The sequence below is a fragment of the Myotis nattereri genome (assembly GCF_964212035.1).
Source record: "Myotis nattereri genome assembly, chromosome: 7".
NCBI classification, from domain to species: domain Eukaryota; kingdom Metazoa; phylum Chordata; class Mammalia; order Chiroptera; family Vespertilionidae; genus Myotis; species Myotis nattereri.
In genome coordinates, this window is record NC_138082.1 from 74,227,259 (window position 1) to 74,253,351 (window position 26,093).

Below are 26,093 nucleotides of genomic sequence, written 5' to 3' on the forward strand. Positions count from 1 at the left end.
GTCTCTCAGGTCATTTACATGTCAGCATTTGCCTTATTATAGTTGTTTGTTCTAATATTGACTGAACTTTAGATATATCTTAAAAGCTACTTCTGTGTAATTGTGTTTTTCTCAATTTTGCAGTGTGCTAGATAGAGCTGAGAATGTGGGGTAAAATTCCTTTTCTCTGTGATTTCAGCTTTCAACCTCTAAAACAATGAAACAGGGAAAGTGTTATTAAAGTTGTGTTTTTCAAAATAAGGGCACTTTAGAAATGAATAAATCTAGAAGAGTCAACTTCTCAGTCTCTTGAGCACTTTATTTGTTATAAATACAAGTCAATACCACAAGATGGCACCTTCTTACTTTCAACATCTACTATTACAAACAATTATCGTCATAAAATGGTTTCAGCTTTTAATGTGTTTTAGATATTATTGAAACCTTATAAAAGCAAGACTTGCTATAAACAGGATTGGTGTTTGATGTATATTAAATGAGGTCAGATAATTAACTTCAAAAGAAATTTATAAATATTCAGATAAGAAAATTGAAATTACAAAAGCGGAGTTTGTCATCATTAAACTGAATTACAACTGTGTGATTAATTCTATATCTACATTGCTAAGTTTTGTTAAAATGCAGTTTTAGTAATCAAATAATCGACCTCATTCTCCAATATGACCACCTAGTTCATTTGTACACCATCACACTCAATACACATGTCATTTAGAAACCACCCAGCTTTCATCTAGTTCGTCAATTATGCACACGCCATTTCTTTCAATAGATGCGACCCATGAAGTGCCATCATCCCCTGGCTACAAAACAAATACAGTATTCAAAGGTAAAAACTCAGAGAATTTCTGAAATGGCAGCCCATTCCCTCTGTGTTCATGAAAATAGTCAATGCAATTTGAAGGTCTCTGAACTAATGTAAACTCTAGAAAACTCAGTGTTGAAATATGGAAAGAATAAAGATTTGCACTAATATAGTGCGTAACAATGCAGTGTCAAACTCGCCATTTATAGTAAATGTCTTGATTGGACTTTCCTCTGGATTGTCATCATGCTGCAGAAGGTAAAGATTACTCAAGTCTGTGGGAATTCCATCACGTTTTCTTCCTCCCTTTTCCAAAAGGGAAGAGAAGGATTTTCAGGTCCCTTGAGAAAATAAAAAAAATTAAACACACCCACAAACAACTTGAAATCAAAATGGCAGACTGAATAATCCTTGACTCCATATCCAAATGAAGTTGAGGCAATATTACTTTTGCAGTATTTGCATTCTGCCTAATATATCACACTGTGAGATTCCTCAAAAAACTGAGAAGTCTGAGAGCTACAAAAGAGAAAGCAGTTAAGGCAGTCGATGTCTACATTTGGATTTCCTTTTCAGGTTACATGTCTAAGTCTCCATCGTAGGCGAAGGTCAGAGGCTTCTGTTGGGGAGGTGTGCTTTGATGTGGTTTTGGCTTCTTGCTGCAAAGGGAAAAGAATTCCTGAGATAAAGAAAGTTCACAGAGCTCTGTTTCATCTGCCAAAGACAATTGCGAGGTTTAGGAATTCAATCAGTGCAATGACAAAATATTATTTTCTCTGGACTTGGGGTTTTCTTGTCACCTTTAACGCTATTTTTAGGAGAAGCCTCATGCTTTCAAAATCTTAGAAATAGTTTAGTGGAAACAGTGAACTTGGTAGAGGGCTACTTTCTTTCTTGTGCCTTTTTATACACAGTAATGTGAACATCTGCGGCTCACTAATTCCTAAGCTATTGCAACCTTCATGTTGCAGATGTTTAACATCCTAAGCTGCTGGAGTAGCCAGAATCTGGGGCCTTACCCTGGTCTTGTTTTTAAGTAAACACTCTTCTGCTCTGGCCTGAAACTTGACATTTAGCTGCCAAGTCACCTGAGCATGTCAGGAAAATTAAGAGGAGTCTGCACCATGGAAAGCCATCCTCACCTAGTGTGTTTTACCTAAGGCCACCAACTTCGCCAGAGCTGCTGTTCCTCTCACAGAGAGAGAAGCTGAAATTGGTACCATTCCCAACTCACATAGTCATGCCCAACAGCCTCCCTTACACTCTTTGATTGTTAGTATGGGTGAATCTCTGCGTTTATGAACATTTATAGTTTGAATTATGCCACACACTGCCCTACCATCCTGATTCCTTCTTCCTCAATGCCTTTGCTTTGCCCTGCCTCTAGAGCCCACCTCTCTTTTGGGTTGTCCTCATTAGCAGGGAGCCATAACACCCCCTGTCTCCAAATTATAGAGACATCTCTTATTAATTAAATAAATGCATAGTTAGTGCCAAGCTCTTTGATGGGCATTTCACATAAAATATCTCAATAAATCCCTGAACAACCCTGAGAGGGAGGCACTAGAATAATGGCTACTTTACAGAGAAGGATGAGAGAGGTTATTGAACCTCTCCCTAGTCACTGAGTGAGTGGCAGAGCCTGGATTCTAAGTAAGACTAACACCCAGACCTGTGCATCTACCCTCTTCAGCACATTCTCTCTCTACACATGCCATACTTAGGCATCTGGTAGAAACAACATTTTGTGTGTATCTATAAGAGTGAATTTTTATATTCTGAGTGAATTTAAATTAAAAACAAACACGTTAATGTGTACAATTCTGTAACAGTTAGTACATTCACCATTCCCTATAACCATCACCCCTATCTGGTCCGGGCACATTTTTATCACCTTAAAAAGGGAAACTCTTCACCTACTAAGCAGTCTCTCCCCATCCTGCCCAGCAACCACCTACCAAGTTCCTGCCTCAGTGAATTTGTTTATGGAGGATATTTCACATAAATAGAATTATACTAAATGTGGACTTTTTCATCTGGCTTCTTTCATTTAATGCTTAAAATAGTGAATTTTGTGATATGAACTTTACCACAGTTAAAAAAAGTTTGATAAAATGGTTGTCAGGAGAATGTCCTAGTTTAAAATGCTCAAGTTCTAATTTAAGGAGAAAAACATTTTAAGGTTTGAGGCATAAAGCAACTTATAGGAGCTAAAGAGATAAATTAAAATGATTAAATAAACTATTACAAGAAATCAGAAATCCTATCAGTGCCCCCACCCTTACAGCTGCCAGGGAATGGGTGCTCAATGGACAGCTACACATTTTACATAAACTCTCTCAATAAATCCCAGGGTTGTTCTGGGAGAAGAAATATAAGTGCTTTCAGAGAATTTCTGGCAATCCACTCTTAGGTGGCATTTGCTAAATGTAATTAGGCAAAGTGAAATGGAATTGCTGAGTTCTAGGGACTGGGGAAGAGATAGCTGGACTTATAAAGAGATAGTAACATTTCCTTGGAGACAGCTAATATGGTCCAGCTATGGTGAGCTGGGCCTGGAAAATTCCACTCTAAATATTACACAGATATTTTAATAGCAGTTTTCATGTAAAGAATTACAAACACTGTGTCTACCTCTAGAAGAAAAAAGGGGAGGAGGGCTCCTAATACATAAGCCTTGGATTTTTGTGGGCTGTGAGGTTTATTGGGAATCATTGTGATGGTCTCATTATATGATGAATTTTTCATATTGTGTACTCTCTCCATTGTCAGATACTAAAATAATAATTATGAATGCGTGAGACCTAAAATTTTTTTATAGTTTAGAAGTTCTCAGATGTTGGCAAACATTGAATATGGTGGTACTTTGTTGGGTAGCTGTGGCTTTGCAGAGCTGGGCTAGTCAAAAGCATGCTGAGAGGAGAAGCTGAGTGACAGGGTGCCCTCTGCAAAGCCAGTAAACAGGAGGCCTTTCATTTTTTGTTTCTATTGCAGTTGACACACAATATTATATCAGTTTCGGGTGTACACTGTAGTGCTTGGATATTTACATAACTTACAACTTGACCACCCGATAACTCTAGTATCCATGTCACACCATATACAGTTATTACAATACTCTTGATTATATTCCCCAGGCTGTATTTTATGTCCCTGTGACTATGTTTTATAACTGCCAATTTACACTTCCTAATCCTTTCAACTTTATCACCCACCCATCTAGCAACCTTGAATTTGTTCTGTGTATCTATGACTTTTTTTTCTATTTTACTTGCATGTTTATTTTTGTCTTTTGGATTCCATATATAAGTGAAATATGTTTGTCTGAATTATTTCACTAACCATATTACCTTCTAGGTCATGCATGTTGTCACAAATGGCAAGATTGTATTATTTTGTATGGCTGAGTAAAAAAAAAAAAAAAAAAAAAAAAATATATATATATATATATATATATATATATATATATATATATACCGCATCATCTTTATCCATTCATCTATCAATGGACACTTGGGTTGCTTTCATATCTTGGTTATTGTAAATAATGCTGCAATGAACATAGGAGTGCATATGTCTTTTTGAATCAATTTTTTTGGTTTCTCTGGATATGTTCCCAGAAGTGGGATTTCTGGGTCAAAAGGTTGTTCCATTTTTAATTTTTTGAGGAAACTCCATACTGTTTTCCACAGTGGCCACACAAATTTACAAACTCGCCAACAGTTGTTTGTTGATTTAGTGACTATAGCCATTCTGACAGGTTTAAGGACATATCTCATTATGGTGTTAATTTGCCCTTCCTTGATGATTAGTGACATTGAGTATCTTTTCATATGTATACTAGAGGCCGGGTGCACAACATTCGTGCACTGGGTGTGGGGGTCCCGCTGCCCAGCCTGCACCCTTTTGCAGTCCGGAACCTCTCAGGGGATGTCTACCTGCCGGCTTAGGCCCGCTCCCCAGGGTCCTTAGTGCTGCCACGGTAGCAGGAGAGGCTGCCGCCACTGCCGCTGCGCTCACCAGCTGTGAGCCCAGCTTCTGGCTGAGCGGCTCCCCCTGTGGGAGTGCACTGACCACCAGAGGGCAGCTCTTGCATTGAGCATTTTCCCCCTGGTGGTCAGTGCGTGTCATAGCGACCAGTTGTTCGGCTGTTCAGTCAGTTTGCATATTGGGGTTTTATTATATAGGATTGGACATCTGTTTGTTCTTTTTGTAAAAAATGTTTATTCAGGTCTTCTGCACATCTTTTCATTAAATTTTATTTTTGTATGAAGTTGTGTGACTTCCTTAAACATTTTGGGTATTAACCCCATATCAGAGATATCATTGGTGAATATCTCCCCCCATTCAGTACATTTTCTTTTTGTTTTGTTGATGGTTTCCTTTGCTGTGCAAAAACATTTTTATTTGATGTAGTTCCATTTTTTTTTATTCTTTGTGCTCCTTGCCTGAGAAGACATATCCAAAAAGGTATTACTAAAAGTTATATCAAAGAGTTTACTGCCTGTATTTTCTTTTAAGTTTATTCATATATATATATTAGGATAGCTTCATTTTTTTGCATGTATCTGTACAGTTTTCCAAACACCTTTACTGAAAGGAATGTCTTAACCCCATTGTATGTTCTTACCTCCTTTGTCATAGATTGGTGGGCCATATAGGTGTCAGTTTATTTTGGGGCTCTGTATTCTGTTCCACTGACCTATGTATCTGTGTAATCTATGCCATTACCGTGCTGTTTTGATTATTATAGTCTTGTAAAATAGTTTGACATCAGCAAGTACGATACCTTCAACTTTGTTCTTTCTCAAGATTGCTTTGGCTATTTGGAGTTTTAGTGCCTCATTTATATTTTAGTATTATTTGTTCTAGTTCTGTGAAAAATATCTTTGGTATTAGGGATTGTATTGAATCTGTAGATTGCTTTGGGCTTTACAATTTAATGATAATTCTTCTTACGCATGAATGGAATATATATGCTTCCATTTAATTGTATCCACTTCACTTTTTTTCTCCAATGTTTATAGTTCTCCAAGTATAGGTCTTTTACTTCCTTGATTAAATTTATTTCTTGGTATTTTATTCTTTTTGATGCTATTGTGAATGGAATTATTTTCTTAATTTTTCTTTCTGACAGTTCATTATTGGTATATAAAAATTTAACCTATTTCTGAATATTATTTTTGTATCCTGAAATGCTACTGAATTTATTTATTAGTTCTAATAATTTTTGGTGGAATCTTTAGGGTTCTTCCTATATATTATTTTGTCATCTGCAAATAATGACAGTTTTATTTATTCATTTCCTTGTCTGATTGTGGTGGCTAGGCTTCCAATAGTATGTTTATTAATAATGCTGAGAATAGGTATCTTGTTCCTGATCTCAGAGAAAAGGTTTTCAATTTTTTTCTGTTGAGTATGATGTTAGCTATGGGTTTAGCATATATGGTCTTTATGTTGAATTATGTTTCTTCTATTCCCACTTTGCTGAGAGTTTTTATCTTAAATTGATGCTGGATTTTATCATTTTTTTCTGAAGCTATTGATATTTTTATTCTTCATTTTAATTATGCAGTGTATCATGTTAGCTGATTTGTAGATATTTAATCAACCTTGCATCATAGTAATCCAGTTGATCATGGTATATGATTTTTTCTATATATTATTAAGTTTGGTTTGCTGATATTTTAGTGTTTTTGTCTGGTTTTGATATCAGTGTGATGCTGGCCTCATAAAATGAGCTTGGGAGCCTTCCTTCCTCTTCAGTTTTTGGACTAGTTTGATAATTATAGGTATTAATTCTTTGAATGTTCAGTAAAATTCAACTGTAAAACCACCTGATACAAGACTCTGTAGTTTTTCTTTTATTACTGATTTGATTTTGTTAGCAGTTGTTACTTCTAATTTTCTGTTTCTTCCCAATTCAACCTTGAAAGATTATATATTGCTAGCAATGTATCTATTTCTTATAAGTTGTCCAACTTGTTGGCATATTATTGTTCACAATATCCTATCTAATAAAAGAGAAACATGGTAATTGGCGTACGACCGCTACCCTTCCCATTGGTTAATCACGGCGATATGCAAATTAACTGCCAACTAAGATGGCAGTTAACCGCCAACAAAGATGGCGGCTAATTTGCATACTGCAGGCAGGATGGGACAGCGCCATTCTGTCTGCCCCTCCACCCTCCAGGCCTGCTATCTGTGACCTGGATGGCGGGTAACCCAACCCAGGGCTGCCGGGGCATGACTGCAGCTGTCCCCTACTGGCCAAGACCTCAACCGGCTCTCCCGCCAGCAGACCGGGGCGGCTGCAGCTTCCGCCCGCAGTCACGCCCCCAACCCGCTCCCGCCAGCAGACCAGGGCTGGCGGGGTGGCTGCGGTGTCCGCCCGCACTCACCCCAACCCGCGAGAGCAGGTTGGGGCGTGAGTGTGGGCGGACGCCCCCGACCTGCTCCCACTGGCAGACCCGGGCTTCCAGGGCGGCTGCGGCGTCTGCCTGCAGTCATGCCCCCAACCCGCTCTCACGGCAGTCCGGGGAGCTAGGGGTCCCTTGCCCAGGCCTAAAGCCTTGGTCAAAGACGTTAGGCCTGGGCAGGGGTGGAGCCTGCAATCCGGGGAGCTGGGGGTTTCCTGCACAGACCTAACACCTTGGCCAGAGGTGTTAGGCCTGGGCAGGGGCAGAACCAGCCATCGCAGGGAGCAGGGGGGGATTCAGAGACCCTGGGCAGCTGGGGGTCCCCTGCCCAGGCCTAATGCCTTGGCCAGAGGCATTAGGCCTGGGCAGGGGCAGAGCCTGCAATCGCAGGGAGCTGGGGGTCCCCTGCCCAGGACTAATGCCTCGGCCAGAGGCATTAGGCCTGGGCAGGGGCGGAACCAGCCATCGTGGGGCAGAGTCAGCAATCCTGGGCAGCTGGGGATCCCCTGCCCAGGACTAATGCCTTGGCCAGAGGCATTAGGTCTAGGCCGGGGCAGAGCAGGAGATCCCGGGGAGCTGGGGGTCTCCTACCCAGGACTAATGCCTCCACCAGAGGCCTTAGGTCTGGGCAGGGGTGGTGCCAGAGATCGTGGGTAGCAGGTGTGGAGCCAGGGATGGTGGGATCTGGGGGTCCCCTGCCCAGGCCTGACACCTCTGCCGGAGGCCTCAGGCCTGGGCAAAGGGCCGATCCGGGGATCGGAGGGTGATGAGGGTCAACTCCTCTGGCTGAGGCATCAGGCCTGGGAGCGGGGCAGAGCCAGCAATTGGAGGGGGCTAGGGGTCCCCTGCCCAGGCCTGAATCCTGGGCCAGAGGCATCAGGCCTGGGCCAGGGGCAGAGCCGGCAATCGGAGGGGTCTGGGGGTCCCCTGCCCAGACCTGACGCCTGGGCCAGAGGCATCAGGCCTGGGCTGGGGGCAGAGCCAGTGATGGGGGAAATGAGGGTCCCCTGCCCAGGCCTGACGCATCTGGCAGAGGCATCAGGCCTGGGCAAGGGGCTGATCCTGCAACTGGAGTGTGATGGGGTCAACGCCTTTGGCCCAGGCGTCAGGCCTGGGCGGGGGGTGGAGACGTCAATCGGAGGGGTGTGCGGGTCCCCTGCTCAGGCCTGATACCTGGGCCAGAGGCATCAGGCCTGGGAAAGGGGCCAATCTGGCAATCGGAGGGTGATGGGGGTCAATGCCTCTGGCTGAGGGGTCAGGCTTGGGCAAGGGTGGAGCCCGTGATTGGGGGAGATGGGGTTCCCCTGCCCAGGCCTGAAGCCTGGGCCAGAGGCGTCAAGCCTGGGGCGGGGGTTGGTGGGGTGACAAGCCGCAGATTGGTGTGAACTACAGAGGAAGCACCTTTTCTGACCGCTCATTGGTTAAGCTCCCTGTATGCCACTGGTAATATTCTTAGTAACTTGGGTAATAAGAATCCAAAACGGTGATCTAGGGTTTTTCACCACACTCCTGGTGAAAAAAACAAAGGTCCGCTGCTGTTGGGCTAAGAAATGTCATATCCTGCCCTAGCCACTTTGGCTCAGTGGATAATGCCTTGGCCTGCCGATGGCAGGATCTGGGTTCAATTCTGACCAAGGGCATGTACCTAGGTTGCAGGCTCCTCTCTGGCCAGGGCCCAGGTCAGGGCTCATGCAGGTGGCAACCAATCAAAGTGTTCCTCTCATTTTGATGTTTCTCTCTGTCTTTCCCTTTCTCTTTCACATTCTCTAAAAATCAATGGAAACATATCCTCAGGTGAGGATAAAAAAATAATAAAGAAATTATTATTATATGAAAGACACATCTTGAAAATGCCTAAAAAATGTTGTCATTTTTTCATGGTGACGGGACTGGAGTCCGTGTTGATGAAAAATCCTTGCTGGCTGCGGTGACTGGCAGTAGCTGCAGCAGCGGGGTGATGGGGCTGGTGCCTTCCCCTGATCAGCCTGGTCACCTTCCACAAAGGGAGGCCAGACTGCGGCTTAGGCCCGCTCCCCAAGGGGAGCTGGGAGCGGGCCTAAGCCTTCAATAGGACATCCCCTGAGGGCTCCCAGTATGTGAGAGGAGGCAGGCTGGGCTGAGGGACACCCCCCCCCCAGTGCATGAATTTCGTGCACTGGGCCCCTAGTTTTCTTATAATAATTTGTATTTCTTATTACTGCTACTCTGTGATTTTATTTATTTAGACTCTCTTTTTCTTGATGAGTTTATTGATTTTTAAAAAATCTTTTCAAAGAATCAGCTCTTGGCTTCATTGATCTTTTAAATTGTTTTAAGGCTTCATTTTGTTTATTTCCACTCTTATCTTTATTATTTCCTTCAACTACTGACTTTAGATTTGTTAGTTTTTCTTTTTCTAGTTCCTTTAGGTGTTCAATGAGATTGTTATTTGAGATTTTTCTTGTATTTCCCTCTGAGAACTGCTTTGACTATGTCCCATAGATTTGGGGTCCTCATGTCTTCATTTTCATTTGCCATGAGTTATCTTTTGATTTCTTCCGTAATCTCATTGTTAACTCATTCAGTGTTTCCTAGCGTATTATTTAGGCTCCATGTGTTTGCTTTAGTTTATTTCTTTTACTAGATTTTAAATTTGATATCATTGTAATCAGAAACAGTTTGATATGAATTTAATTTTCGTAAATGTATTGTGACTTTTTGTGTGCATCTGAGTATGTGGTCTTCCCTGGAAAATGTTGCAGGTACACTTGAAATGAATGTATATTCTCCTGCTTTGAGGTGACATGTCCTAAAAATATCAGTTAATTAAAGCCAGTTTCCTTGTTTATTTTCTGTCTGGAAGATCTATCCATTGATATCAATGGAGTATTAAAGTCTCCTACTGTTACATTATTACTGTTGATTTCTCTATGTATGTCATTATTTGCTTTATATATTTAGGTACATAGATATTCATAAGAGTTATATCCTTTTGTTGGATCAATGCCTTTATTATTATAAAGTATCCTTCTTTAAAAGTAAGACTGTAGCAGGAGATAAAGTTTATTTAGTCTGATAGCTTTCATAAAATTTCCATTTGCATGAAATAAGTTTTTTCACCTTTTTACTTTCAGTTTGTGTGGTTTTTATTTTTAATCTGAAATGGGTCTCTTGTAGGCAGTCTATGTATGGGTCCTGTTCTTTATCCATTGAGCTCCCCATTCTTTTGATTAGAGCATTGAATACATTTAAAGTGATTATTGATAGATATGTGGTTATCCCCATCTTACTGTTTTCTGTAGTTCTTTCCTCTTGCTTCTCATTCTTATCCTCATGCTCTCTTCTTTTGTATGTTCATGACTTCCCAAGTGTTGTGTTTGGACTTCTTTCTTGTGAATCATTTGTAAATTTTAGTTTGTTGTTACATGTGCCTCATTTATACCAACATATATTTATAGATGTCTATTTTAAAATCACTACAAGTTTTACTCACCCCCTACACTTTTGTTTTCATCATGATTTTTTTTTACTTCTTTGATGTGTGTTTTCATTTGTCTATTCATTTACTGTTGTAAATTTACATAGTTTTTCTACTTTTGCCTTTAATCTTTGTTTTAGCATTATAGTTAGTTGATCTACTGCTTTTATTATTTGCTTTTTAAGTGAATTTTTTTTTCTTTCCTAGTTTCTTACTCATATTTTTATCTTTTATTTTCTTAAAGAAGTCCCTTTATCATTTCTTGCAATACTGGTTTAGAGGTGATGGACTCCTTTGGCTTTTACTTTTCTGGTAAGCTCTTCATCTCTCTTTCAGCTCTAAATGAGAGCCTTGCTGGGTACTCTACCCTTGGTTCTAGGTCTTTGCCTTTCATCGCTGAATATTTTATGACAATCCTCTGGAGCCTGAAAAGTTTCTGTTGGGAAATCAGCAGATATTTTTATGGGAGTTCCCTTGCACACGACTGACTGAAGTTTTCCTTGGTCTTTAGCTATTGGCATTTTAATTATGTGTCTTGGTGTGGGCCTCTGGGTCCATCATGTTTGACACTGTCTTGCTTCCTGGACTTGTAAGTATGTTTGCTTTGCCAGGTTAAGGTTTCCAGTCATTAGATCTTCAATCCCTTGCTCTCTTTCTTCTCTTTCTGGTACCCCATGATGCAAATGTTGGTACTTTTGATGGTATCCCAGAGGTCCTTTCAACTACCTTAATTTTTAAAACTTCTCTTTTATTTTTGCTGTTCTGATTTGGTGTTTTATGCTGCCTTGTCTTCCAAATCATTGATTTAATCTGCTTTTCACGCCCTCTAAGGCAGCTGTTCTCAACCTGTGGGTCATGACCCCTTTGGTGGTCGAACGACCCTTTCACAGGGGCCGCCTAAGACCATCCTGCATATCAGATATTTACATTACAATTTATAACAGTAGCAACATTACAGTTATGAAGTAGCAACACAAATAATTTTATGGTTGGGTCACAACATGAGGAACTGTATTTAAAAGGCCAGAAGGTTGAGAACCACTGCAAGTCTAAGGTATTCTTCATTTCAGTTACTATATTTTTCATTCCAGACTGGTTCTTTTTTCATGGTTTTTCTCTCTTTGTTGAAGTTTCCATTTGAGATTTCTTATTCTTTCCTTAAGTTAATTGATCATACTTACAACCAGTTTTTTTGTGTTATGTTTCTGGTAGATTGCTTGACTCCTTCACATTTAGTGTGCTGTTGTTTTTTGTTTTGTTTGTTGCTTTGTGTGTTTTTTTCTGGAGTTTTACTCTCTTCTTTAATTTGGGACATGTTTATTTGTCTCCTCATTTTGGCTGCCTCCCTGTTTGTTTCTATATTTTGGGTAGATCTGCTACATCTCCCAGTCTCCACAGAGTGGCCTTATGTAGTAGGCGTCCTGTGGATGCCAGCAGCACATTCTCCCTGATTACCTGAGCCAGGGGTTCCAGAGTTGTCCCTTGTGTGTATTCTCCTGCTGTAGTTGAGCCTTGATTACTGTTAACATAACAGTGGGTGGGATTGACTCTCATACTGACTAGCTGTGAGGGCTGGCTAAGATGACAGTGGACAAACTGCCCTTTTTGTTTGAGGATAACCCCTTGGAGATGGACTTGCTATAGCAGGGTACTGATGCCTGCTGAGTTTATACTTGGGTGTGTCATTTTTGGAGCTGGTTGCATGGTGCTCTGAAGCTGGACATGAGGGTTGTTGGTTCTGCCCTTCCTTGATGCAGGCCAAGATCAGCCCTGGAATGTGCCCACCCTGGGGCCGTGTGGGAGCAGCTACAAAGTGATCTGCAGTTGGTCACCACCTGTGCTGGGTTTGGAGGTGCCATACTGTGAACAAAGGCAGGCTGCCACTAGAGTAGTACTAAGTCAGCTTCACAAGAAGTACACTGCATGCCAAGGCTAGCTGTAGCTTGTTTGAACCTTTGAGAGATTTTAGGAAAGTCAGCAGCAGAAGCTGAGACAGTCTGTTTGCGTGGAAAATCCACTGAAAGAGGTTCAGGCCAGTCTCAATGTGGCTTCTTTATATTTTTAGTTATAGGACTTCTGTTCAGCTAGACTGCAGATGACTCCCAATGATGGTTCTTCTATAATTTAGTTGCAATTTTGATGTGGTCATGGGTGATGTGAGCACAGTATTTACCTACTCTGCCATCTTGACCCAACTTCCCCAGGAGACTTTTCTTTAGAGCAGTGGTTCTCAACCTTCCTAATGCCACGACCCTTTAATACAGTTCCTCATGTTGTGGTGACCCCCAACCATAAAATTATTTTTGTTTCTACTTCATAACTCTAATTTTGCTACTTTTATGAATTGTAAATATCTGATATGCAGGATGTATTTTCATTGTTACAAATTGAACATAATTAAAGCATAGTGATTAATCACAAAAACAATATGTAATTACATATGTGTTTTCCGATGGTCTTCGGCGACCCCTGTGAAAGGGTCGTTCGACCCACAGCTTGAGAACTGCTGCTTTAGAGTTCTTCTTCCCTATATTCATTAAAAGTGCATTTTATTTTTATACATATCTCACCTCAATTTTGTTATCAGAAAAGCTATGATCACCTCACTCACCATAAATTAGGACCCAGAAATGCTGCCACATAGGCCACCACCAGTCATGCCTACTAGTAATCCATCATGCAACCTGGCTGTAAGAGATCATTGACTGACACATTTTAAAGTGATCTCTTCCACAGTCATTTGCATCTTAGCAAAATATAAAGCCATTCAGCTAGAAAAGTGAGCTCATTATAAACTGAAAGGCAAGCTGCTAGCAGTTCTCAGCACAGTTGTATTTAAGCCACAAGGACTCATCGTCAGGCCACTGGAGATTAAATAGTTTGATGAAAGCCGGCAACTGTCTGTTGTTTAGGCCGACCCTCTGGAAGTAGGGGCACCGCTCTCAAAGTTCAGCAGAGTAAAAGCCTATTTACCGAGTTGTTCTGAACAAGGCGGAATGGATGTCATTATCTGGAGTAACTTCCAGGTACTATGTCTGGATTAACTACAAACTCACCTAGTGGCCATCCCCATTAATTACCTCATAGATCTTTATTGCCAGGGGAGGTGGAACATCGGCAATATTTCAGAAACTTCAAACACTAATGGTAGAGATACACAATAGTTTCTGAATAAAGTGGTTCTTAAGAAGACTATTTTTCTTCTATATTTTCTCAAAAGCATTTCCAAAATGTATTATAAATTGCTGTCGTCTAAAGTACACACCTAAAGACCTGGCATGTTATAGCAGTTGTTTTGTTTTAAGCCTTTTATTTTGGGAATAAAATACAAAATCCTTAAAACTGCTCTCCTCTAACTCTTTTGCAAGCTATTTAATAGAATTATATGTTTGAATTCTTAGGCAACTCATCGGTAAGGGCATATGCTATGGGTTTTGATATCAATTAGATCTTTTCTGAGGCCTGTACCTTAATTTACTTGGAAAAACACAGCTTTCTGTCTAAGACATTTTATGATTACTTAAGGAAAATAAACTATGGCGACTGGACAGAGCATATGCTCTGGGGTGGGACAAAGCCAGAGTAGATTTTACCAGGCTGATGACCTCAGCTGTAGGAGTTCACTTTCCTGGGGATCATTTACTCTCTTTAAAATGGGGTCGATGATAGCAACATCTCATTAGATTACTGTGAGGATTGACCAAGGCAATCTCTTTAAAGTACTTTGCTTGACATATAAATATTAGACATTTTTCCTGACATTTGTCTCTAAAATTAATGAGCAATACATTACTTGTTGTACTTATCTACTCATTTATTCATCCACTTATTCTTCTGTTCAATACATATGTATCAAACTTGTGCTCTGAAAAATATGTCAATAAAGTATAGTAATTATAACTCTTCTCCTCCTTCCCACAAAGTCCTTGAGGGTTTGGTAGAGGAGGAAGATGCTTATACAAATAACTCCCATACCAGTGAGGGGTAAATGTCACAGCAGGGAGGCATGGCAAGTCATTCCAGATGAATGGGATGTAAGGAGTAAACCATGGAAGCATAAGCCTCCCTTTGAAATTAGAAAGTTCCATCCTAAGTTGTTTTTTTTAATATAAAATTTTAAGAACTAGAATTATTTAGAGTAATGGTTTTTAGCTTTGGTTGCATATTAGAATTACTTGAGATACTTTAAAAGATCTAGATGACCTGGCCACACATAAGACTAATTAAAATAAGAAATCTCTGGGGCTGGAACCCGAGTATCAGTCCCTTGGAGTGGCAGGAGATGCCAGTGAAAACAGCTGCCAAGCTGAAAGCTACTGATAAAAATTAAAATAAGAACGTTATTTCAAATGAGAATAATAAAGATAATGGTCTCCCACTCAATTTTACTGTTGATGATTATTTTGTTGGGTAAATGATCCTGACATTTTTCCTCTTAGTATAACATGCTACCCGTATAAACTAGTAATTAGTACTTACCAAACAAGGTAGGAAGTAAATACTAGGAAAATCATGATAAGAAAACCACCACCTGAAACACCATAAACCCAGATTTTTACTCGGCCATCTGTTTAAAATAGAGATAAAATAACAAGCTTAGCATACAACATTTTTAATTCTTATCTGAATTTCTGAGTCTTGCACAAGTCATAAACACCCAATTGTGACACCTATCAAATGTTAGATCGTCTATCAAAAATTTCACAGTGCCAAAGAAACACTGGTAATCATTACTTCATAAAATCTAACAACTGGTAAACTATTTTTGAATTTATTTTCGTGTGTGTATTGTCTTATACATGTAATACATCTTGCTACATAAATAGACCAAGAAAATAAATTGTCTATTTATTAAGAAACAATCTGCATGCAAAGAGAATTACTATGCCTATTTTTGATGACTTTGCTTCCTGAATAATGTTGAGTGAACAAAAACATCATGACCAAGCAAGCTAATCTATTTACCAAATTATTATAAAATTATAGCCATATGTGTACATAGAGGCATTGTTTTGGATTTGATTATTTGCTAAAGTTAAAGGAAAATAGATTAACCAAATAGTCTGATCATTGGCACTCTATCTCATTTTACTAAGAGATAACTCTGACTTGATTGTATGCATGTTTTTCTATGTATAATAGATATTTGACTTGTATCTGGAACTCTAAAATTTTATGTGAGCATATAGTTAACTAAAGTCAGAATTGGACTGGCAAAGGAACTGTATTCCTTTCTGGAAGATATTCACACACAGACGGGGTTTTTATATTAGATGAATGTAATTAACTGCAGGTTTAAAAAATACTTTAACATCTAATTCCAAATGTTTCCATAGGATAAAAAACAAAAAAAAATTGTTGAAAATACTTCTTTAGAATAAAATCATAATATGTTCAATTATATTATGACCATCTACAGTAATTTTTGACACTTCCAAGCATCAATCTGGTCTCAGGATGAGGTTTCAATGTATTAGTGCTATTTTTCTATGGCCGAAAATCTTTTTACAAAGCTTTGATTCTGATCTCTTTGAAACACTAATGATGAAATCCCCCAGTCTGAGTTTTTTACAATGACAATTTACAAAAGCCTTCCCTGACTGAGAATGCACCTTTAATCTTACTGCCCCTAAGCCTAAGGGAGTTGAAGTATTAGGAGAATCCAATACTTTTAAATCCCCAGTGCAGAGGTATGTGGCCCATGGCCTTTAAAAGCATATTCCTTATAAAGGAATTAATATAATTTTTATAATAACATAATGGATAGGGCCAAATTTCAAACTATTAAAAGATGTATAGTGAAAAATAAGTCTTCCTGCCCTCTCTCTCAGTTTCCGACCCAAGTGCTATCACTGTTACCAGTTTCCTTGGGAATCATTTCAAAGTTGTTTCTACATATGCAAGCATATGTATACACAAACACGTTTTTTTTAAAAAGACACAAATTATATATATATATATATATATATATATATATATATATATATACATATATATATATATATCATTCCCTTTTGATTTGCACATATTTTCACTCTATTTCATAAACCTATTTCATTCTTAATATATCTGACATATTGCATAATTGTATTATTTTTTCTCATTTATCCTATTTACACATATTTATGTTGTTTCCACTCATTTGCTCTATAACAAGCAATCGTGTAATGGGTAGCATTTATATACTTATTTGGTATAAGTATATATATTTGTATGATGAGTTAGTTGCTAGGAAAGAAATTTTTAGTCACAATGCATGATCTGAATTGCCAGATGCCCTCCTAGAGGTTGATCCAATTTATATTCTCATCATGAAGATCTCTTTTTCAAAACTAAATATGCTTATATACATACACATAGACACACATGTGTATTTGCATCTATCTTATTGATGCTTTCATTTGATTCCTCAAAGGTTAAGGACCTTACTTGTGGATTTAAAGACTCATTGCCCTAGAACCTCACCCTCATTCTCTTCTGAAATATGGTCTACAAACAACAGGTGAATATGGCTACCTTTCATTTCACGTATCCTTCAAAGAACTTAGTCACAATGTGAATAAGATTTAAAAAACACACATATGGAATGCCCAGACATCTAGGGGAATCAAAATTGAGTTAAGATATTGTAGTCATCCTTAAAAATTGGTTGAGGAATATACATCTTGTTTCTCCCACCAGATCTAGGGGTTATTGGGGCTGGGCTCTGGTTTTTGCTTCATTTAAGTACATCATTAAGGCACTTTGGTCCAGCAACGGCCTAGGGTCTGGAAGGAAAGTAGCCAGGGTATATTTTGCCTGAGCTTTGTCTGTTTTTTTCTTCTCCCTGCCCCATCAGCTATGCCACTTTGCTCAGTCATTAGCACCATTTTGTTTCTTAGAAGAGGCATGTGTGGTAGGCAGAGTATCCTGCGTTCATTTTCTGTTCACTTTACAAGGTGGGAAGCAGAGACCAGTGCTATGTAAAGGCCTGAAGGACCTGCCTTTCAAACCTGGCTGTCACTTCCTAGTGGTGTGACTTTGGTAAAATTAATGTGTGTGGGCAGCTTTAGACTCCTAATCTCTAAAATGTGAATAATAGCATCTCATTAGATTGCAAGAACAGAATGAGAAGATTCATGCAATATAGTAAGCACAGACCCACAGGGTACATGGAAGCATCTAATAACTTTCCATTCCTGTTCTTAGTAACCACCGATTCCTGAGCCCTGCAGGCCTGACACTGTGCCACTACCCACAACAGTTCTACAGGGCAGGTGCCTCTAGATGGATCTCAGCAATGAGGAGAAGAAATTATACTCAAAACAGGCACATTCTGAGCCATGACAGCAACAAGGTCTGTCTGCCTTTGACCACTGCCTTTGCTTCTCTAGTGTTGCCCAAACCAGATAAGGTCCTTGGACATTTCCTAAGGCATTTGCATATTCTGGAGAATCTATTCCACCTTTTGATTTTAATTTAAATTATATACACAAATTCACAGTTGTAGAAGCATATACTATTGCAGAGATAGTTTATAATGAAAAAATATTTTTCAAGGTTAATATTTTGGTTATTTCATTATCTCTTAGGGGCTGAAGTTGGCAGACTTATCCTCAACAATCTATGAAAATTTTTACATTTAAAAGAGATTGTGCATTATCTATCCAATGTTCCAATTTGGGAAACCTCGCATGAGACCATATTGTCTTTTCCTCCATTCTTTCAGTCATGAATATTGGTCACAATATAAACCCTAATCTCCCATAAGAAAACTTACATTTCTTAACACATAACTGAAATGTACCTGGATCAAGGGGCTGAATAGACCATCCTTTAAAAATATCATGTATTTTTGAATTCACAGGTCTGTTCTTCCCAGCAAGGTTTTTCACATGAGCTTTTCTATCCTCTGAGCCAGGGACTTTCATGCAGTAATCCAGAAAACCATTTGATCTCATTATCTCCGTATAACCCTTCTCACAACCACAGACTCCGCCCTACAGCAGAAACGATATTTTTATGATTACTCGTTGAGTTGTGTAGACAAAAAATAACAAGTGTTGAAATCAGTTGATATTTGCATATGTCATGGCAATTTCTATCTGTGTTTTTTTCAGCAACAGTCTTGCCAAAGAGATGAAAATCCAATAACTCATCTTTCTGAATTCCAAAGTCAACCCTTAAATAAATCATCAGCTTTTTTCTAGTGGTTTACAATTCTGACACCTTGCAAATATGAAATCACAATTATTTGTCAGGGGAGGGTATTAACTACACCCTTTTCTCTCTTGTGGAGATGTTTAAGACATTTAATCAAAATATCCTCAACTCTTCCCCCATCCCCAGCTGTTTAGATTCCTGCCCACTCACTTCAACCTGTCCTTGATACTGAGAAGCAAAGCAATAGGAGTTATGTGCATATCTTCTGGAGTTATGTGCTCCTTGAGCTCTGTTGCTGCCCCAGCTGCCGAATGTCTCTCTCACCTGCTACCCTTGATCAATAACAGGTCTGAACTACCTACCTCCTTGCTTGTAGGCTTGGCTCTGCCCTCAAGGAGGGCAGCCCAAGGGGAGAAAAACACAAAGGCACATGTGTGTGAGAAGAAACCTGTTTCAGGAACATGACATAACTTTAAAAATTATATGTGCACTGCACATTTTTCCATAATTCCTGAGCAGTGGTAGATGGGAGAATGATTTCTGCTTTAAAATATATATATATACATGTTCATATATGTGTGTGTGTGTGTATGAACGTGCACACATATACTTTTTATTCATAGGCATTTAACTTATTTAAAATGAACTAAAAATTTATACTATACTATTTATAGTGTAATCAATTTAACATTGAGCACATACAAACAGGCATTTATAATAACTTCCAAAATAATGGAGGTAGATGAAAGGCTAAGAATCAAGAAATAAATCAACGGAGAACAATTATTGGTAAATAGAGCTAATATAAATTAGATACCTGAAAAACAGATTTCCCTATAGGCAGATTTATAGAAAAAGACTGCCGGCAAAGAGTTCCTTAATCACTGTGACTACTCCAGCAAATGCCTCTAGATGGTATCGTGGGCACATGGAGCTGCTGCTTGCTCCAGTGACTGGAAGGCATCCAGCCGCATGTGTGCAACACAGCAGTTAAAACCCTGGTGGGCGTCTCCTGTGAGGACTCACCTGAGTGCAGTAGGAGAAAGGTTTTCTGCAGGCTGGACTGCACTGTCGAATCGCCGCAGGCCGGGCCTGAGGGGAGCAGCCTCCTACAAAGGAAATCCCATCATTTGCAGATTTTTCTATGATAAACGTTAAAAAACAGTTTTTCTCTCTCTGGCACTGGCCACTTTGTAACAGAAGTAGTATTATTTTTTAAATCCGTTTGCTGACATGTGGCCCAGTCTTACTTTATTGATTACTCCGGGATGGATGGATAGAGATGGGAGGCTCTGCTCACAGAAGCTATTTATAGATTTTGTATACCTGCTGCTGGCAGTATGATTCCATCTTATGGCTATGCTTGAGGGTGACATCTATGAGTGCCAGCATCAGTAAAAGAATCGGTGACATCTCAATTTAAGTTCAGGAGCATAAAATGTATCAGCTTGAGACTTATTCTACATATATTTTCCTTCAGTTCTGGAGGACCCCCGCCCCCCAGGCACTGGGCCAGTTCCCAACAACCACATGCAAAAAGAAAGCCACTAATCAATGTATGCACCAGAATATCAAACACTTTGGCAACATTTTAAAACATATTTCAGGATATGCATACCCTTTGACCTCCCTCCCCCCTCACACACACACCCGCTGACCCCCACACTTATTTTGAAGAGCATATGTAGAAGCACCAGGAAGGGAAATCATACATATGATCTGGTATGTATAGTACTTGGCACAGTAACTGCATATTTGTGAGTAAGTGGCTAGAATAATGCATGCTTCTATAATCTGAAAATCACTCACTTGCCTTCTTGGATTCCATGTACTAAGCAAAGAAGGTGCATAATATTTGAGGGCAGTATTTAAACCTTATTTATAATATTGCTTGCATTTATAGACTGTAGGCTTTACCTTACTATAATTGTTAACCAGTTATAGTTTGATTTTGTAACTAGTAAAAGCTTTGGGCATAAGGCAGTGTAGAGAACAGTCAGAGCACTTTCCCTGAGAATGAAGCAGATAAGTTCTCACTGTTACTTGGAAAAGAAAATAATCCACACAAAAATTAAAAGACAACCACACTCCAGAATTAGCCCTTTGGTGTGGTTATTAATTGGGGCGTTAGTGGCAATAACCACACAGTTGCTACCAATTGAGTTTGGAAGGGGTGTTGTCCACTCTTTAAAGTGGCAATGTCCAAAGTGCAGTGTGTGGGCCCCTGTAGGAGGGCATCGCTAGGGAAGAAAATGTTTGAATTTATCTAGTTATATAACACTTTTAAGAATGAAATTAAGCTCCAATAACACTTAGCAGATGACGCTAGGAAGCTGAGCTTATGCATCAGGTGTCCACGTGTGCTCTGTGCGGAGAATCTGTAGTGCGACGGCGCCACTTTAACTCTCAGCATATTGCAGAGTGTGTGATGCTTTCTGTGTTCCTGGTAAGGCTGATTTGCAATATATTTAGTTTTAATAACTGATGAAATGTATAAGTAGCTTAAAATAAATTAGTGTATGAATAAACTATGGATTAAAGGAAATACCAACAATGCAAAAACACACGTACAAGGAAAAGGCAGAGCTGACCCTCCTATTCCTACAGAAGAATAGACAGTCTCCCTAGAATAAGTTCTTTGCCATCCCAGTACTAAGTAAAAATAATGGCAATTTACTCTGATAAGAAGGCATAAAAAACCTTTAAAATTATTGAGAAGACTGGACTGTAGATCAAATTGTATCCATCACCATGAATGAGGAACACTTCCTCCATCTAAATTTATATATTAAATAGTAACATGGAAAAGACTGTAAAATCTCAGAGGGAAGGAGGGGTAGGTGAGAGGGAATAGATCAACCAAAGAACTTGTATGCATATATGCAAACCCCATGGACACAGACAACTGTGTCATGGGGGGCAGGAGGCAGGTGTGGGCTAGAAGGGGTCAAATGGGGGAGAAAAGGGGACATCTCTAATACTTTCAACAATAAAGACAAATTTTAAAAATAGTAATCATGACTAGCACAATCTTCAAAAACTAAACTTCCAGTGAGTTAATATATGCATCTATAATTTGCAGCAAATTTTTGTACCATTAGCAAATATGATATTTTAAATTTTATATGTCCTAATATACTCTTTTAATTTAAATTTCTGTACATTTTATAATATATAAGCATATGATATGATTTATAAACATGATATGTTGAGATAAGTCCTCAAAAACTTTTTACTAAGAAGGTACATGATTTAAAATTTTAGAGACAATTTTAAGTTGGCATCTGTCTTTTCCAGTTTTTCTCAGATAATAATATTTGAGAGAAAATTATTGTGTTTCAGCTTATTGCTTTAACTTGTCTGATATATTATGATGGGTCTTCAAATAGAATTGTTTGCTTTCTGAGATGCAAAGGTCTAATGACAACTGGACAAGAGGATAATCAAAGGCTGTCTATTCAGTGTTACCTGGCTTATAATTTGTAAGCGAATTCTCTGCACAAACAGCAACACTCAGAGATCGTTAGGAAGCACCCACATGAATCTGAGGTAGGAATACCTGTGACATTCACGCCATCTGAACGCTGGCACCACACGGTTCGTTCATTATTATTCCAAACACTTGCTTTCCACGTGTAGTGATAGCATTTGCCTCCTGCAAGCAGACATGACAACAGCGGTTCCATTATCCCCGACATAAGAAAAGAATAAGCTTCAGCAACCAAAGCTGAGAACTGAAAAGTGCTCTTGGTACCTGTACAAGGACGTGTTTCTAGAACCTGGTGGGGGCAGCTGTCTTGGTTTTCAAAAGACTGGATTATAAATGTCCTTGACCTAGATTGGCGGCCCATGGTCTCGAAGCTTCTTCCATCGATGCAGGTTAATTCACACGTGCTCCACTCCGACCAGCCCGTGAGATGACAGTCTCCTGGATGGGTGTGCAGTACAGAGCGGGGGCAACGGCATGGACACTGGCACTTGACAGCATGTACATGGACAGGGTTCACGGGAGATTGTTGGTGGTGCAGTGATAGGGGTGAGTTCCGTAGGCCAGACATTCTACTTTGACGAATTTTCTAATTAGAACGCACTCAGAATGATGAAGTAATTGATGGTTTAGTCTATTTTAGAAAGATAATGCCAAAACTAGATTGGCATTGCTTTGCTTCAAATCATAATGATATCTAGAGAACACTACACATCTGCTAGTGATACAAATTTTTTAAAAAGGGAGATGTAGAGGTTAAAGTAACTAAGTTTTCAAAGAGCAGCATAGCATTATAAAATTGAGGTTCACCAAAACCATAAAAAGATAATAAGCTGGTTATTAAAGTGGAATATCTTTGGGCCTAAAGAATGTCACATACCCTAAACATACACACATATTTATGTGCATTTACATTTATGTGTATATGTGTACAAAAGCGTATGTTTACATACATGCACATGTATTTTACATGTCATACTATGAGGATATATTAAGCCACCTTAAAGTTATGCCATATATCCTAAGTTATTAGAATTAGAATAAATTCATACTTTTTATGCAACTAATAATGCCCTTCATGGTTACATAGAACGTGACTGTGTGCAGAATGCTTTCATAGACATGTAGCCTTATTTGTCCCCACCACGCCATCCCCCTGAGGTTCATCTACTCATGGATTCAGTCAATAGTTTCGGAATAATGGCAATGTGCTGTCAGGTCAGGTATTGTTAACACATTTTCTAGATGGAGCAACCATTGCTTAAAGGGTGAGACCATATGTCCCGGGGAAAACACCAGGGAAGTGATAGAGACAAGATTCCAACTTAGCTCTTAAATTTCCAAGTCCAGGGTTTTTTTCCCTCTTGCCTCCATTGCCAGCATATTCCAAAAGTTATAACCAAAATTAAAAATTAACTAAAGTTAATAAAAACCTTCAGTTTTGACTAGATAGAGCTTCTTCAGAAAAAAAAAAAAAGCTAATAGAAAATAAATAAGGTCATCATGGAGGGCACTCCCCATTGTCTGAGGCTGCATACCTGGGCAGGGCACAGAACACAGCTGCTGCAGGGTGCCATCCTGCCAGGGCACTTCTTTACACTGGGCATCTTCCACACGTACAGCGGAGCTAGCGACCGAGCCATTGTGGACCACACAGGAGAGGCTGCGGATCTGGACTCCCTCCCCACAGTCTCCACCCTGGGAGAGGAAAGGATACTGTCAGGATCACCCAAATAATTAGTAGCTCAGTTTTGGCTCATGCTACCTCTTGCTAAAAGAAAACAAACAACAACAAAAAGGTAAACCCTAGAGTTCTCTTTCAATTCTTGACAAAGCATCACTAAACAATTCTTTGAGAGCTAATAGAGAAGCTGAAGAAGAAATGCAAATTTATGCCGTGGAATTTCTGTTCTCAGAATATGACCATTCATCCTGGAACTCAGCTAGAATTGACTGAAAAAGAAACACCATTCATAATTTGTCTAGGTGTATAGGATAAAATGGCCTAGAATTTATAATCACCCCCTCCCCCAGGAGAGCATGTAGAGCCATGGGCCATAAATTCCTCTTACACGTTTTCTCTTGCTGGCAACTCAGTACTTGCTCATATGGATTAGGTTGGGGTTTCCCATGCAACAGTGATTTTCTCTATTGCCATGAGTTGTTTTCCCAGCATGCCTTCTGTGATGAATAATGTCCTTTGAATATATTTACAAAGCCCACTCTGATTATTCCTGGCAATTAGAAAAAAATTACATGGTCTCACAAGATGAGAAGCTTAGAATTGAAAGGCTCTTAGTGGGCGTCTGGCCCACGCATCTGCCTGATGAAAGGTTTCCGACTAGAACACCTGTCAGGTACTCCTGAGAGGAGTGGTCTTTCCTCAGCCCTAGTCAGGTGCTCATACTTCAAACAGAATTCCATTCGATATTTTGATAACTTAGGTGATAGCTCTCTCTTTGCACCAATAGCTTGAAAAACCGAGCCTAAGGCCAACATTTCTGCTAAGGAGCTGAAATCCCAGGAGGGCAAGAGTGAGGCTAAAATAACTGAAGCAAGAAGGGAAGGAAAGTGAGTATAAGGTAGTGTGACCATGCTGGCCTCCCTTCCAAAGTCAGCACAGCTGCTTTCTTGATCGCCTACATCCTCTTTCAGACAGGCCACGTGGTGTCACCATGCCTCAGTACCACCCATGGTGGGCGAGAGAGGAAGAAGGCAAAGGCATTTAAATACCAGCTCCTCCTCGGATCCTCTTCTCATCTATCAGCTTTCATTCTAGGGAGTATTCACTGATCTGTGCTTCCAAGGTGTGCTGCTCAGTTTGACAGAAGAGCCAGAGCCTTTCTGACTACTGCTGGTATGGTTGAGGGGGGACAAGGAGAGAGCCAGAGGGAGGGGGAGAAAGGGGGTGTAAGAAGGCACTGCGGGAGAGTGCTGGAGCCCTGCACACTCCCGTAGTCATGAATGACATGCTGTATAATCCATTATTAGGGAGCAGCATGGTAACTGCTCTGCACTGGGCAACTGGATTTCACCTCCTTATCCCTTCTCCACCGCAGGGCTCAGAAACTGCATTGCCCAGGCCTTGGAGCTACTGTGGCTCTTGCAGTGTCAGGAGCAAGAAAGGTCAAGGTGGTCAGCCAAAGCAGTCAGGACAGTGTTCTGGATGTGCAACAGGTTATCTGGGGCTGATGGGCCTGTGGAGCCCCGCCCAGGTCAAGGTACAGTTCGTGTCAAGGCAGGTGGTAAGGAGACCACTGGAGGTACAGGAGGGCACACGGTGTCTGCCAAGACACATTCTTCATATAAGAAAGTTAGGGTTCAGCCCTGTCTGGTTTGGCTCAGTGTATAGAGCGTAGACCTGTGGACTCAAGGGTCCCGGGTTTGATTCTGGTCAAGGGCACATGCCCGGGTTGCAGGTTCGGTCCCCAGTAGGGGGCATGCAGGAGGCAGCCAATCAATGATTCCCCCTCATCATTGATGTTTCTATCTCTCTCTTCCTCTCTGAAATAAAAAAAAAATAAAGAAAGTTAGGGTTCAAAGGCATATTGGCAAAGAAGAAAAGGTGCCACTTGGAGGAGGTCCAAATTATAGGAACTTAAAGCCTAAAAAACCTGCACAGGCATGTTACCTGGGACCATCACCGTCCCTTCTAGCGCTGTTTTAACAAGTTATGTAAGACGCAATCCCCACACTTGATCCATCAATGCCTCATAATTGCTCTAACCTAATTTCTACATCTGATATGAAATTGTCAAACGTGCACTCTAATTTTGAACCCAA

The 26,093-nt window shown here is 39.9% G+C and overlaps 1 protein-coding gene across 1 annotated transcript; it reads right to left on the minus strand.

Annotated features, from left to right (window-relative positions):
• Positions 1 to 285: 285 nt before the first annotated feature.
• Positions 286 to 23,252, minus strand: LOC308521997 (thrombospondin type-1 domain-containing protein 7B-like). The gene is made up of 6 exons (XM_081095200.1): positions 22,578 to 23,252; positions 22,383 to 22,478; positions 19,850 to 19,932; positions 18,468 to 18,660; positions 15,161 to 15,248; positions 286 to 1,461 (listed from the first exon to the last, which is right to left on the minus strand). Exons 1-6 carry the CDS (start codon positions 22,879 to 22,881, stop codon positions 1,380 to 1,382), a joined length of 846 nt encoding a protein of 281 aa, XP_080951326.1. The 5' UTR covers positions 22,882 to 23,252; the 3' UTR covers positions 286 to 1,379.
• Positions 23,253 to 26,093: the final 2,841 nt, after the last annotated feature.

Coding starts and splice junctions, on each gene's coding strand:
- LOC308521997 (XM_081095200.1), bottom strand. CDS start 22,881: ATGTCTGGCCTACGGAACTCACCCCTATCACTGCACCACCAACAATCT. Junction 19,933..22,382: donor AGATGGCGTGAATGTCACAG/GTATTCCTACCT, acceptor TTTCCTTTGTAG/GAGGCTGCTCCCCTCAGGCC. Junction 1,462..15,160: donor TTTACTTCCTACCTTGTTTG/GTAAGTACTAAT, acceptor TTCCCTTTGCAG/CAAGAAGCCAAAACCACATC.